This window comes from Emydura macquarii, unplaced genomic scaffold (assembly GCF_026122565.2).
Source record: "Emydura macquarii macquarii isolate MOO-44397 ecotype Brisbane River unplaced genomic scaffold, CSIRO-AGI_Emac_v2 contig_2680, whole genome shotgun sequence".
NCBI classification, from domain to species: domain Eukaryota; kingdom Metazoa; phylum Chordata; order Testudines; family Chelidae; genus Emydura; species Emydura macquarii.
Window position 1 is genome coordinate 1245908 of NW_027132817.1, and position 16381 is coordinate 1262288.

A 16381-nucleotide genomic window follows, 5' to 3' on the forward strand; every position below is an offset into this window, starting at 1 on the left:
TATTACAAATTACAATTTTATATTTTTGATATCCATCTGCTTGTTCACGTACTGTGCCTTTGTAAAAATATAATGATGCACAAATAGTCTAAAAACATTTCTAAATGACATTTATTTACCATTCTCTCTTATATTACTGTTGATCCTACTGTATTATTTGTTTTCAGTAGAAATATAGCATGTAAAAAAAAAATCACCAAACATTTCTTCTGTCCTCTGACCAGTTAGTTTGGTTTGTTGCAAGATTGGTCACAATTAGTGATGGATGAAGTTTAAAGGTGTGGTTCAGATAAGCTTTGGATAAACATTTGGATGCTCATCTGGATATCCAAGGTCTGCAAAACTATCCTGGAAATCTAATGAAACAAAGATTTGCTGTTCTTATTATTTCCAGTCAGTTCAGCAATATCGAGCAAACAATAGCCTGTTAACCAAGATTTCTGGCTAGTGTTGTGATAATTGGGCCTACAAATGTACCCTAATTGTGAACTCAACTGTGAAAAGGGAATGGAAGTTCATAAAATGTCACAATAACCTATAACAGGGGTGGCCAAACTTACTGACCCCCACCCCCAAGACCGTCCTCCCCACTGGGCAGGACCCTCTAGTCCCACCAGGCAGCCGCAGGGCAGAAGCTCCAAGCTCCCCACCCCAGTCTGGTAGGTGGAGAATGGGGGGAGGGGCATCGGTGGCTCCATGAGCTGCATTTGAACTGTAAAAGAGCTACAGTTTGGCCATCCCTGGCCTATAACAACAAATGTTAGTGGGAAAAGGTGCAAATGGGAGACCAACTAAATTAGTCCAAAACACATAATTTGAGGAAAGTGTTAAGATCATGTCTGGTAAACTAGAGAAGGGTGGGACCGGAAATCAGTGAACCAAAGTTGTTGTGTTAGAGCTTAGGCCTGACAAAATCATGAAAGGATGGACTATTCCATCCATCACTCCCTTTTGGGATTCTTAAAAGAAGAGTCTTTGGGGGAAAGCTGGGTTACTGCAATGCTGGCTGACAAAAAGGAGGGAATGTGAATGTTTGCTGACAGAAAAATGAGAGAAAGGGAAGGAGTGAGCTTCACCATCATGGCTGACACCTCCACTGTCTCTTGGGACCCAGGACTTTCTTCATCCTAATCCTGAGGTGGACCAGGCCAAAGAGAGGGACCCAGATGACACCCCCACCAGCTTCAGCTAAATTCCAATTGCCACCTGGGCTGTGAAACTTCCCCCTGCTTCCCACCCCAGCTTGTGCTTTGCCATCCCAACTTTATTTTTCTTTCCTATCCCTCTTCTTTTTCCTTCTGTCTAATAAGAGTCTGGCTTAGTCAGCCAAAACTGTCATTTCTGCTACACTGCTGCAAGTCTGTGATCAGAAAGACAGCTAAAAGCAGTGCCCTAAAGAGCTCAATGCTTGCCAGGTCTTGCTGGGGCTAAGAAGACTGGGTGCTGTGCCTGTGTTTTTCCAACAGTGACGTTGCAAGTCAGAGTCAACACCAGAGACAGAAGCTGCATTTTCTATCTTTGCTGTTCTTTTCTCTTGCATGTGTCTGTCTTGTTTTGTCTTTTAGGAAACAAGGTCAGACTTTAACAGCAGCAGCAAAAACAACAGCTCCAGCCCATCTCTACTAACCTCTTCTCTTTTTCCTAAAAGGACAATCATTACCATCTCTAGTACCATCTTAAAAGACAGTCAAACAAGGGGGTTTCCTTCTAAAACTCTTTACAGCCAAAAGATGTAGGGAAGGCGGTGGATGTGATATACCTTGACTTTAGCAAAGCTTTTGATACTGTCTCTCACAGTATTCTTATCAGCAAGTTAAAGAAGTATGGGTTGGATGAATGGACTATAAAATGGATAGAGAACTGGCTAGAGCATAGGGCTCAACGAGTAGTGATCAATGGCTCCATGTCTAGCTGGCAACCGGTCACAAGCGGAGTTCCCCAGGGGTCGGTCCTGGGGTCAGTTTTGTTCAACATCTTCATTAATGATCTGGAAGATGGGGTAGATTGCACCCTCAGCAAGTTAAGACATTAAGCTGCGGGGAGTGGTAGATACCCTGGAAGGTAGGGATAGGATACAGAGTGACCTAAACAAACTGGAGGATTGGGCCAAAAGAAATCTAATGAGGTTCAACAAAGAAAAGTGCAGAGTCCTCCACTTAGGACGGAAGAATCCCATGCACAGCTACAGACTGGGGACCGACGAGCTAGGCAGCAGCTCTGCAGAAAAGGACCTGGGGGTAACAGTGGATAAAAAGCTGGATATGAGTCAGCAGTGTGCCCTGGTTGTCAAGAAGGCTAATGGCATATTGGGCTGCATTAGGAGGGGCATTGCCAGCAGGACACGGGAAGTGATTATTCCCCTCTATTCGGCATTGGTGAGGCTGCATTTAGAATATTGTGTCCAGTTTTGGGCCCCCCACTACAAAAAGGATGTGGACAAGTTGGAGAGAGTCCAGCAGAGAGCAACAAAAATGATTAGGGAGCTGGAGCACAGGACTTATGAGGAGAGGCTAAGGGAACTGGGCTTGTTTAGTCTGCAAAAGAGAAGAATGAAGGGGGATTTGATAGCGGCCTTTAACTACCTGAAAGGGGGTTCCAGGGAGGATGGGGCTAGGTTGTTCTCGGTGGTGGCAGATGACAGAACAAGAAGCAATGGTCTCAAGTTGCAGTTGGGGAGGTCTAGGTTGGACATTAGGAAAAAGTTTTTCACTAGGAGGGTGGTGAAGCACTGGAATGGGTTACCTAGGGAGGTGGTGGAATCTCCATCTTTAGAGGTTTTTAAGCTGCGGCTTGACAAAGCCCTGGCTGGGATGATATAGCTGAGGTTAGTCCTGCTTTGAGCAGGGGTTGGACTAGACCTCCTGAGGTCCCTTCCAACTTGAATATTCTATGATTCTATGACAAGGGAATAAGGGGTGTTGTTCAAATGAAATCCTTACTTAACATTTCACATTTCAAATGATTTAATCTGTTTCCCTTGTATCTTTTAAATAAAAGGTTCAAAACATTTTTAAAGGTGTGTTTGCCAAGGCACTAAGCAAGATGAGGTCTCTATATATCTATAAAGCAGCAGGCCGTCCCTCCCTGTCTGTCTGGGAGAGAGGCCACACCCCCCTCGCTACGGGGCTCTTGTGGGTATTGGAGCCGAAAGGGGACATTAGCATGCAAGGTAGGGTTTCACCCCTCTGGTGGGTGCAGCGGGAAGGATCAGACAAGAAGTGATCTGTGGCCGCAGGCCCTGAGGCAGGGTGGGGCAATTAAGAAGTCTCTCGGGGCTCACAGGTAGAGGGTGAGCACCAGCAAAGTCTAGGGGCTCACAGGCAGAGGGTGAGCAAGCTGCCACCCAAGAGGGAGGAGTGGGCAGCAGGGCAGAGGGTAGGGGGACCCGGCACCCTCCTACTCCACATGGTCCCACCCCAGGGCCCTCACCATGGCAGAGTGGTTCGCGACTGGGTCAGCAGGGCTCCAGCTGAAACGCACTGATGCAGCTTCAGGCCACAACGCAACTGGACTAGTGTCTGGTTCCCCTGGGCTCCTTCCTACCTCACCCCCTTCACTGAAGTATCTGGGCCCCGAGGTTGCCATTTGACTCCCTAGGGTAAACCGCAAGTGGTAACCCCAGCAGCTCCTTGGTGTCCAGCAGCTCCATCAGGTCCAGGCGGTAGGCAGGTGGCTCCGGCGGGTACCAGGCGGCAGGCAGCTCTGACAGGTCCCTCCACATCTCAGCAGCCCATTGGCCTGGGCACTAATGTCTTGGAAGCAGCGTCCTTCTCCTCCAGCTGCTCCTGCCCAACTGAGCTATACTTCCTGTCCTGCCCCTCTGCTTCCAGTGGGACGGGCATTGGTGTCCTTGCTCCACCCACAAAGGGATTGTCCCTCCCTGTCTGTCTCCAAAGGAGGCCACGCCCCCTCGCTACAATACCAAACCTCGTTTAAAACCTTTTAATATTGGACAGTTTCAGGGTCATATTAACACCTTAACTCTTAGGGTCCTTTATTCAATCTCAATTAATACAACACTAGTAATGCATTCAAAACTCAAAATTTGAATCTAGAGGCTAAGAACACTAACATTCAGGGTGTTTGAATGAAGGACACGCTGATTCTGACACATCTGTTTCTTCCCCTAGCTGAAATTTATTAGCACAGAGGCCACATCAAAGAAAAAGAGTTAGCCAAACTTTTCTGAATGTGTTCAGAGATTAAATTAAAGTTTTTATATGGAAGTCTGGGGGCTCTTGTACTATCCAAATGGCTTCATACCAAGCTTCTCAGTTCTGTTTCTCCAGGTGTTTACTTATATTGTACCATCTCTTTGGTATCCAGGTACAAGTATTCATCAATTTAGCCTGATTAGAAATTAAGTTTTAACATCCCCTTTTTACAGATGAGAAAACGGAGACAGAGAGAGATCCCTATGATTCTGATCTCATCTTACATGGGTGTAAATCAAGTCACCATTGAAGCCCTATTACTGTGAAACTAGTGTAAGTGAGATGTGAATCTGAGGTGTGAATAATTTGTCCAAGGAAATCTGTGGCAGAATAGGGAATAGAACCTAGGACTTGTGGTGTCCAGCCCTTTTCTTTAACTACAGATCATCTTTCCTGTAATTAAATTCATTGTAGCAACAATTTCAGTGGATCCCCAATTATTTCAAAGGTCCTGAAAATGGAGAGAACAGGAGCTGCTTTAAATGCTCACTTTAATATACAGAGCATCAGATATTTCTTCATCTTTTTACTTAAGGTTCTCTTTGTAAATTGTGCAAAGTAAAACAGAAATCAGTTGTGTCCTCATATTTCACACATCAAGTAATAGTCCAATCATTTCAACCTACTCAAGTTCAATTACTTGTTTTCATAAAATGTGTGTTATTTGCTCAGCAAACAAACTGGAACATTACATTAAGAGCCATTCCAGTCTGTCTTGTAAAAATTAATTTAGGTTTCCTGCTTTACCTGCTATAACTCCTTATAAAAAGGTGGAATTTTTTTGCCTTTTCCTGAATCACTAAACTTGTTCTTTCCTGCTTCTGTCATTTTAGAAGAGTATTTGATTGTTTTGGATTCACTTTGGCATTAGCTAACCCCTTCTCTTCCTTCATTCTCCTCTTAGCTTTATTGATACACAGTTTGAAAACTGTTTTCATGTATTCTTTTTTGATTAACAGAAAAATTTAGAGAAGAATTTAAAGCAGCATTTTCTTGTTGCTGGCTTGGCATTCATCATCACCAGAATGAACGATTCACCAGGGGCCGTGCAAGCACAGAAAGTCGGAAATCCTTGACCACGCAGATCAGCAATTTTGATAATGTTTCAAAACTTTCAGAACATGTTGTGCTGATCAACATGAGCACACTCCCAGCAAATGGTACTGGACCTATTCACAACTGGTAGTATATTTGTCCCTATATCTTTTGATGCCTTTGTAAATCAAGATTCGATCGCACAGCCAATGATCTTTTAACCAGTGACCACAAGATTGCAGGGCAAAAGTGTTGGACTGTGATTCATGTCTGCTCCTAGAAATATTCCTCAAACTATTATACCTACTATCTGAAATCATTTATTATTTGATATTATCTTAATCTGTGCTATAAAGGTTTTTATACTGTGCTCCTCTACATAGTATCTGAGCACCTTCCAGTAGTGCATTAAGCAATGTGACTAACATCTGTTCCCCATGTCATGTTGTTTTTGAGATCAGATGTCCTCAAAGAATGGAAAAGCAGAGCTGATCTCATATTTCAGAACAAAGCTCCAAACACAATGAGGCAGTAGCATCAAGGAGAGGGATGTAGTCACGTGATCCCAAACATAGGCATAGGGTGAGCTATGTAGCTTTATTAGTATTAACACCTCCCAGCCAGTCCATATCACCTGTAAGCATTATAAACTTATTGCACACATGTGTATCATGAATTTCCCATACCCACCTGGTACCAACCAACATGTAGGGTACTGGACTGATGAGTCAAACACTGGTCCTCTAGAAAAAAAAATTGCTTTATTTTCTGGGGCAAATGGACATGGAAAAGCCTAGTTTATTTGTTCCTCCTATCAGAGTTCATTATTTTATTAAACTTTAATTTGCCCATCTTCAGTCCTGTGGCTATGTCTGTGCATGTGGCACAGGTTGGGTTCATTGATTCTACACATTTACAACAGTGAGAAGGGATCCTAGCTGGGGAAGCCTGTCTAACAGTGTCACTGCAGTTGCTGCTCCTGCATTATTTTTCATCATTCTCAACTGTTGTGCCTGTGTCTGCGTTACATGCAATTCATAAAACTTAGCAGTGCTTTGGGTACACTTCAGAATCCTGATGAGGATCAGGCCAACTTATATACTTATTGGCTGAATGTTAAATAAGTAGCATCTAACATGTAACAGTTGGGAGAGTAGCTGACTTCAGCAAAGGTAATATTCTATCTGACCTTTTTAAAGTTCTTATATTGCACCCATCTTCTGGGGATCTAAATGTCAGATATTCTCAGGTAAAAATAACACTATAAGATCAAGTCAGGGTTTTAAATGAACAGCCATTACTTGTAAATATCATCACTGAAATGTTTGAAAATTCATAGGGAAATATTGTGACGTGAATTTTTAAGCAGAATTCCCCATAGACTTCAGTAGAGGATTCTGCTTAATAAATGATGGCAATGTTTAGAAACCTTTCTGGTAGGTGACGTCAATAGACCTTTGATTGCCTTTATACTATTGGCAGAGGACTCCAGTCTGACCCCTTTCATAAGCCGTAAAATCACCTTAAAATGCATATTATATGTTGCAGGTATCACAGCCAAACTCAGCCCATTGAAGTCAGAGGAACTGCATCTGCATACGCAAGGGATGAACGTGACTTCCAGTTTAAATGAAGCAGAGAGAGTTTCTGTGGAAGACAGTGGCACAGCAGAGAATACAGGGTGGGCAAAATTCATCCCTGGTATAACCAAGCTGACCTTAATGGAGTTACACCAGGGATGAGTTTTACCCTGTACATTTAAAACAACCTGTGAATGGCACACCAGTGACTTTATACATCATGTGCTATAGATCTCAACAGCTGGACAAAGGGATTCCTCCAAAATGACTGCTTCTTCAATTCCCAATCTTATGGAAACTTACTTACCTCATCATGAGCTAAAGACACAGCATACACATCTTTACAAGACTTTTAAAAGAATATATTGCATCACACTTTGTAAATATTGTAGCTATTTATTTTTAATATATTCCAGATGTCATGTGACATTCTAAAATGCATCATGGAAAGAACTGAGTATTTCAAAGCAAAGAGTCAATAACATTTATTTTACGAACAGATACCATTAAGGACTTTAATTTAATTGCAAAGAACACTTGGTGCTTCTATGCATTAGTGGAATTTTGGAATTACCTTTACACATGATACACAAATGCATGGAGTCTGGGCAATAAAATAGAGGATCTGGAATATTAGTGCAAGAGGTCAAACCAGGTATAGGCATTACAGAAACATGGTGTTATAGGACTCATGACTGGTATTGAATAGTATGTCTGTTTAGGAGAGAGAGAAATAAAAGCAAAAGTGATAAAGTAGTGCTGTATATCAATATAAAGTGTAAAAAAAAAAAAAAAAGTGGCAGTATAGACAAAACAGAAGCTATTTGAGTCAAAATCACTTTAGGGGAAGGATTGCCAAAGAGGTTCTATTGGGACAGCAATAGGGTTATGCTATATATCCCCAGGGTCAGACTCAGATATGGATAGCAGCATCTATCTCTCTAATAATATCATATTTGAGGATGACTAATAATAAATATTAGACAGGTGAACACTACTGAGAATTGTATCATAGTAGAAGACTTTACCTTCTCAGATATAAATTAGAGAATGAATGCTTCTTACTACTGGTAGGGCCCAGTTATTCCTGGATATGGCAGGTGGCAATTTTCTTCATCAAATTGTTGCTGAATCAGCAAGTGGTGATACAGTTTTAAACTTGGTTTTTGTAAGTAGTGAGGAAATCATAAAAGAGCTGGTCATAGGAAATGACCTTGGATTGAGTGATCACAAATTGATTCAGTTTAAATTAAATGGAAGAATAATCAAAACCAAGTCATCAGTTATGTCCTTTTTATTTCAAAAGGGTAACTTTGGGAAATTAAGGGAATTAGTTAAATAAGTCGACTAAGCTGAAAAGCGCAAGGATTTAAATGTGGAGGAGACTTAGAGTTTCTTTAAATTAACTGTACAAAAGCTATCTGCAATTTATATCTCAAGCAAGGAGAAAAAATTGATAGGGAAAGGCTCCAGACCCAGCTGGATGAATAACCACATCAAAAAGGTTATTAGGAGTAAGATGAGAGTCTATAAGGAATAATAAAAGGGTTTGAGCAAAAACAGGTACATCTTGGAAGCTACAAAATGTAGAAATTGCTAAAAAATCAAACTGAATTAGCCCTTATTAAGGAAATTTAAAATAAATAATATGAGTTTTTTAGTTATATGAATAAAAAAGAGAATAAGGAAGGATGAGGTTGAGCTGCTATGAGTGAGGATGCAGAGGAGATTAAAAATAATTTAGGTGTGGTCCAAAAACTAAACGAATACTTTGCTTTGGTTTTAATAAGGGTGATAATATGGAGCAGTGGCATGAAGGCAGGATGACTGATGAAAATGAGAATATAAATATGGAAATGACCACAGCTGAGGTGGAATAAAAACTCCGTGTTTAATACATTCAAATTGGGAGGAACAGATAATTTTCATCCCAGAAGGAACAGGCACATAAGATTACTAATTTGGTAGCAAGGATTTTAAATGAATTTATCTATTTTTGGGGTAATGTTGTATGAGTGGAGAATAGCTAACATCATAGCTGTATTAAAGAAAGAGGGGGGGACAGTGATTTGGACAATTACAGACCTATTAATCTAACCTCAGTAGCACACAAGACTTCAGAAGGAAAAATAATTAAATTCACTGGGGACAAATGGTAAAGGGGATGTTTACATGGGTTTACCAAAGATGGCTCATGCTACGTGGGTTTACCAAAGATGGCTCATGCCAGACTAACCTGATTTCCTTCTTTGAGAAAATAACTGCTTTTTAGATAAGGGAAGTGCAGTAGATCTAATATGTTTAGACTTCAGTAAAGCATTTGACATGGTTCCACATGGGGAAAATGGGGATCAGTACAAGAACTGTAGGTGGATCAAGAACTGGTGAAAGGGAAGAAGGCTGAAAAGTTGTGCCAAAAATGAACTATCAGACTGGAGGGAAGTTACTAGTGGAGTTCCTCAAGGTTTGGTCTTAGAACCATTCTTAGTGACCTTGGCAAAAAAAATGAAGTGTACTAATTAAATTTGCTATTTATGCAAAGCTGGGAGGTATCAACAATACAAAGGAGAATCGGAATATGATACAGGAAGATCTGGATCACCTAGAAGTCTATGCCTTGGAGTAACAGGATGAAAGTCAGCAGTGCAAAGTGTAACATCATGCACTTAGACTCTAATCAGAATTTCTGCTACAAAGTGGGGGATCATCAGTTGGAAGTGACAGAGGAGGAGAGGCACTCGGGTACGTGGGTTGATCACAGGATGGTCATAAGCCACCTATGTGATGTAGGCTGCAAAGAAAGGTAAATGTGATCCTATGATGTATCAGGTGAAGTATTTCCAGTATAGAGAAAGAAGTATTAATGCCATTGTAAAAGGCATTTAAAATACTGTTTACAATTCTGGTTAGACATGTGCAAGAAAGATGGAACAGGTGCAGAGAGGAGCTACCAGGATGATCAGGGGAATGTAAGATCTGTCTTATGAAAGTACAGTTTAAGAGGTTGACTTCTTTAGTCTTGCAAAAAGAAGACTGAGGGTGGCTATGGTTGGTCTCTATAAATACATCAAGGAAAAAACATCAGGGAGGGGGAAAAGTTATTTAAGCTAAAGGACGATGTTGGCACGAGAACCAATTCGTACGAACTGGCTACGAATAAATTCAGGCTGGAAATTAGAAGAAGGTTTCTGACCATCAGAGGAGTGAGGTTCTGGAACAGCCTGTCAACAGGACTTGTTGAAGCAAACAATTTAATTAATTTTAAGAGACAATTTGATAAATTTGAGTGGGATTGTATGATAGGGTTGCTTGTGATGCTAGGGGGCAGGGATCAGCAGTACTGGGGCATTTCTTCTAGTTTATGTCTTGCATTTCTAAAGCTCATGCTTCAGGGCTTTAACTGGGCACCTGCAGGAGGCCAGGAAGGTTTTTTAATAGCTCCCAATGTATTATGTGGTCTTTTTAATCTACTTCCTCTGAAGCATCCGGGATGGCCACAGCTGGGACACTGGACAAGGTGGGCCAGTACTCTGAGGTGGCACCAAGCATTCTCTCTCTTTCATGTGTTTATCTGGCTGGTCCTTGCTCAGACAGACAACATGCAGTAAATGTAATCTAGCTTGATTTAAGTCAAGTATGATCATAGAATCATAGAAGATTAGGATTGGCAGGGACCTCAGAAGGTCATCTAGACCAACCCGCTGCTCAAAGCAGGACCAACCCCAACTAAACCATCCCAGCCAGGGCTTTGTCAAGCTGCACCTTAAAAAACCTCTAAGAATGGAGATTCCACCAACTCCCCAGGTAACCCATTCCAGTGCTTCACCACCCTCCTAGTGCAAAAGTTTTTCCTAATATCCCACTGAAACTTGAGACCATTGCTCCTTGTTCTGTCGTCTGTCACCAATGAGATCAGCCTAACTCCTTCCTCTGGAGCATGAAGTATGGGTCACTCACTGGGATTATTTGGCTCCCTGCTTTGCAGGTACTTCAGGCATTAGTGCAGTTCACTCCCTCTTATTCTCCACCTGTGGCACACAATAGTTTAGTCTCCTGTGGCCTGCAATACCTTGGTCTGATTTTGGTTGTTAGCTTTAGTGTGGGTACTGAGTGGTGTTGGGGAACATGTGATACACAGGAGGTCAGACTAGATGATCTGGTGGTTCCTTCTGGCTTTAAACTCTGACTTCATTTTCTGCTGTTACAACCAAAATAAGTACTGTGTCACATGTTTTCAATTTCTGTTCAGATTGTGATATATACAGTTACGTTTCTAAGCATAGCTAAGTTCCTCAGTTATGCAATGTAATTCTCAGTTGAGCATTTGGGACCAGATTTTTCAAACCTAAAGCTGGCCACCTAATAAAAGTGACCTGACTTTCAGAAGTGCTGAGAACCCTGAACGCCCACACAAGTCAAAGGAAGCTGCAAGGGCTCAGTTTTCCGAATATCAGGCTGCTTTCATTTTGATGGTTAACTTTAGTCAGCAATGGCTGAAAATACTGATTTTAATCAGGTCTTCTGTGATCTTATGATTAAGTTTAAAATGGTGGTTAGCTAGTTTGTTTCTTTTTATAGTTTGCTGTCTTCAGTACTATCTAGGGCTTAGGTATTGGTAGTTAATCGAGCTGGACAGAAAATCTTTTTTTTTTTAATGGAAAATTTTGAGTTTTCATCAAAAAATCCCATTAATTTAAGAAAAAAAAAGTTCCTATCCTTTTTCCTTGAAGAGCTAGAGCTCAAAGGGTAACTGGTCACTGAAGCACCTTGTCAATGGAAAAGAGGAGGAGAGTGGGTGACTCCGCAAGCCTTCAGCGGCCCATGAGGAAGGTGTGGAGGATCCAATAAGGCTCTCGTGTCCTGTGAGGGAGGCTGCCCAGTCTCCTAATGCTCACTGACATTTTCTATTCCTGTAGATCTCCTGAGCTGTGCAGGAAGAAGAGATTGCTGCCCTCATTTCTTCTCCTCCAGTTCCCCTACTCTCACTCAGTTCCCAAAAGACAGTATGTTGTGAAATCACTGGCATCTTTTTTTTGCAACCTGAACAAAGATTTTTGTGTGGGGAATATAAGTAAAAGATATGACTTGGTCAGAGACGCAATGAATTTAACTCTAATCTGGCATGAGTAAATACTGTCCCTTATTCCGAAGAGAGGCATTATATGATCAGAGCTTATCGAGGAAGTGAAGTTCTCTGCCGCAGCACAAAGTGCTCGCTTCCAGCCAGTTGTTTCTACTAGAGTTGTGTCAGAGCAGGTGAGGCAGAGCAAATGAAAGGAAGGACACAGCAGACTAACTTCTGGTGGGATCAGCAAGGCAGAACTTGGAGGGAGCTCTGCGTAATATGTTTTTATTCTGCTGGCCCTCCGTCCAACATATCCCCCCAGATAGGAGAACAGGACAAGGCAAAGGTTGTGAAGAGTTCCACTGTCATCTTTGTGGTGAATGGGATCTGCTGTTCTAGTTTAGGGAAGCTTCACTCATTCCACAGAAAGAAAAGGGTTCACTGCTCAGTGAGCACTGTTTTCCTCTGGGAAGTGCAAATGGAGTGTCTGTAGTCTGACCAGCTGGCTCCTGTTCCTGAGATGGCCAACTAACCCTCATCTATAATGATAATTGCTTTAGTGAGTAACCCAAAGGATGCCCCTACAACCACTATCTATTTAGTTAAAATATGCTGAGCAATGTACCATTTGGATATTGGACTTTGTTCTGTACGGGACTCAAATACCCGGAATTTCAGCACAGGATCTCTGTGTTTTAGAAGCACTCAACTCGCTGCCACCATTTTGTTTGGATTCCTGCAATTGTTTATCTTTGTCTGCTGACGGCATCTTCCACCCAAACCCATCTGCCAGCACTTGACCTTAAAAATGTAGGGCCCTCAGAACTGTTAGTTTTCTCTGCGTGTTCTACTATTCTACTGAGACCACCAGTAGAAGCTTCTGGAGCCATGGGGAATGGCTGGCTAGGGATGTGGCGGGTGCTGATTGGTGAACTGGATTCACTTTTTGTTTGCTTTGTAAAGCATTAACTTTTTTTTTTCTCTCTCGCCCTCTTTGCCTTTTTCTTAATAAACTTCTCCTCCCTAGTGTCTTTCACTGGGAATTCAGACTATTTGTATCCTGAGTGGCTCTGTGTATATTATGAATTGCAACTGTTCTCAGAGGCGGGGTGGGATGTTTTGTGTACATGCCCTTAAGAGAGCATGAGGCACTGCTTTGACACAACTAACAGATAACACCAAATCCAGTTGCCATTAACTGGGTGATGCCACAAACCAAATCATCACTCTTTGACCTATGAACCATCTCAGACAAACCGGCTAGTGCTTCCTAAAGGTTTATAATCAAAATATACTTTAATGTGTGTCAAGGAAATGTCATTAATAACAAGCCCTTTTTTGAAGGGACACTATCAGATAGTTTAGGCCCCAAATTCGGATTCTGTGAGCACTTTCAAATGAAAGAAAATTTTAAATTGGGACTTAACATGAAAATAGTTTTAAATGTTAAGTAGAGCTTAATTCTGCCACTGTGCTTACAGCCCTTCTTACGTCACAGCTTCTACCCTCGAAGGTCTATTTCTTATTCACCCAGAGCCATTTATAGAGAAACATATTTTTCTTGAACTGGAAATCTGAGTGAGCATGTATATGACCTTTAAAAAAAGTCATTCCTACTCTTAGTGATTGAGTTTGTTCGAGAAGAATATTTTACCAGGGAATAATTATTATTTATTTAACACTCCAACATGGAGAGGGGAAGCTATTTTCCACCTATATTTACAATAAGCCTTGATATTTCGTAATGTTACTGGTGTAATACAAACTAGCACCACTTGGCAAGTCCAAGTTAAGACACAATTCTGTTATTAACTTATGCCTATGTTGAAAACTGAGATTCCAGCCTATACGGCTCTGATGGCCCAAAGGGGTTTTTAAAGCTGCCCTTGCTGGTGTGAAGATGGTGCCTCTCTGGCATCCCTCCAGCATATGAGTCACATGAGGGGGACAGGAGAAGGTGCAAATGGGGAGTACTGCACTTTGGCAATCGCACGGTAGTGTAAAATTTGCAACTCCATCATCACTTAAAGCCAATACACTCCCTATCTCTTTTCTCTCCCCTTCCTCCCCGCATAGATTATGGTCTGATCCTGGGAGGTGCTGAGTACTCCCAATAAATGTGAAGTGTGCTCAACTGCTCAGCACCTGATGGGATTAGGAGCCCAGTCATTAACAATTTGTTAATATTTTGATATGCTTTATTGGATCACATTTTGCTTCATGCCAGTCATGCCACTTTGTATATAGGTTTTTAATCACCAATGCTTGCAGTGGTAAAATGAGACTGTAACTTGCAGAATACTCTTCTAAGGTGGTGCTTAGGTATAGCAAACATGAGAAGCGATGTAATGAATCAAAAAAGATGGAAAGCTGGAATTATTTCCCTGCAAACATATGCTAAACTTGGAGTTTAAATGCAGTCTGTAATAAAGTATCTATAGAGATATATCAGAATGAGTAGTATGAAGAGATTAAATATAATCTTGAATTCTCAAGTATATGCAAAACAGATGAACTCCTAGTCCCGTTGAAGTCAATCAGAAAATGCTGATAGATTTCAACGGGGCCTGTATATCCATATCTGCTCTAGGGTGTTTTAGGGCATCCTTTATCATAGCATCTGAGCACCAAATCCCATAAAAACATCATAGACCGAGCAGTGTAGGAAAACTAGTCTGACACCATTTATCGATCATGTAATTGGAACTATGTAATAAGTTTACAAATTTATAATTTTACTTTTATGTCCTTTCTATGCATTACCAAATGGTTACATTGTCTGAAGATTTTTCAGAAACAAGAATGAATTAAATATGCAGCTGTGTGTATATGGTGCAGTATTCCTTTGACCTAGTCTTTTCAGGGAATACATTCAATACTGGAAGAGGAAAACACCTTTTGTTTTGAACCTGGTCAACATTGGAAGAGAAAAACATCTTTTGTTGACCTCATTTGTTTACACCATATTTATCTACAGAGAAACAGCCTGGGCTAATGTGTTGTCAATAACATGTGTGGTTTTTCTGTTTTGTATCCTAGGAAAAGCTCAGTTTTCTGCTTTTTAGGCCAAATTCATTCCTGGTATAATTCCATCAAACCTCATGGAGACACACTCATGTCAAACTGTTTTTATTTGTTTATTTCTGCTCATAATGCTGCCCTTTAATTCATGCTGTTCACTCCTGGATGACGGACCAAGAGGGATAATCCAGATCACAGATGAAGATGACAATTTATTTCAGTTCCTAGCATATGCAATTTGCTGACAGAAGGTTACCAATATTTAAATAGGGTTGGAGGGACTTCTACTAACTAGGTTATGTGAAACAAGACCTTGTTCTAATAGTACCATATGAAAGGGCTATGGAAAATGAACCCAAGATTTTCCAAAATGTGACTAAACACAAGTAAGAACCTCTTCCCCCAGTTCTTCACCCCTCCAAGAAAAAAAAAATCAAATTAAGTCTGTGGAAGGAAGGAGTGTGAAAGTAGTAACAAAAATAGGAAAATGAATGGAGAATGGATCAGGATAAAAAAGGGGGAAATGAGAAGACAAAAATGCTAAGGCAAGACACTAGACTTTAGTAAAGCTCTTGGCTATATCTCTAGACTGGTCTTCGGATCTGCAGAGCCACAGAGCTATGGGACTAGACAGAAGGGAGGAATTAGGCTGTGAATTGCCTTCCTCTCTTATGCTGCAACTGATGGGAAGATCTGGAAGCAAGTATCCATCTTTCAGCTGTCAGAGAATGGAAATTCTGTTGTGCAGAGAATTTCAAAACTTGGTTGGTTCTGAGTCAGAACAAAATTTCCATGAAGGAAAATTCGGGTGGGGGTGGGGAAATGATGTGAAGTGTTTTGATTTAGACAGAACTGCATTCTTTGATGGAAAACAGTTTGGTGAAAGTTTTTCTCACCAGCTCTACTCCAGTTTCTCCTGTCCCAGTGTTAAATGGGAAGATCAGGAGCCTCCCATGCATTAAGGAGCCTCTCTTAAGTATGAAGCTGGTGTTATGTGCCCAGGGCCAACTCAGGAGATCTCAGATACAAGAGCTGCTACTGCACTGGGATTAGCTGGTACATATTATGCTTCATTAGATTTAAGACTATTAGGTCCAATAACTGGCTTTTCACTGTTAATTTGTAATAATTCCAGACGTTGTCTCCTTAACATCTGCTGTGTTGCCTGGAATTGTATCCAGTGCATTTCAAGCCCTACCAGTATAGCACATTAGCTTAAGGGGAAACTAAACAAGCTAATGAGTTTCAGAGTGGTAACTGTGTTAGTCTGTTTTTAGCAAAACCGTGAGAGTCCTGTGGCACCTTAAAGACTAACAAATTTATTTGGGCATAAGCTTTCCTGGGCAGGAACCCACTTCGTTGGATGCATGAAGTGGAAACTTCAGTTAGGTAGGTATATATACACACACACGCAAGGATGGGTGAGTTACATCACAGTGAGGAGGGTGAGTGTTAAAGAGATTAAT

General features: G+C 41.2%; 1 protein-coding gene across 1 annotated transcript in view; it reads left to right on the forward strand.

Annotated features, from left to right (window-relative positions):
• Window positions 1-7577, forward strand: part of HCRTR2 (hypocretin receptor 2) — a 53117-nt gene extending 45540 nt beyond the window's left edge. Inside the window, exons 7-8 of the mRNA XM_067565533.1 lie at window positions 5174-5374; window positions 6798-7577. Coding sequence (XP_067421634.1) covers window positions 5174-5374; window positions 6798-6991 — 395 coding nt within the window. The 3' untranslated portion in view covers window positions 6992-7577. The remainder of the gene's footprint in view (window positions 1-5173; window positions 5375-6797) is intronic.
• The last annotated feature ends 8804 nt before the right edge of the window (window positions 7578-16381 follow it).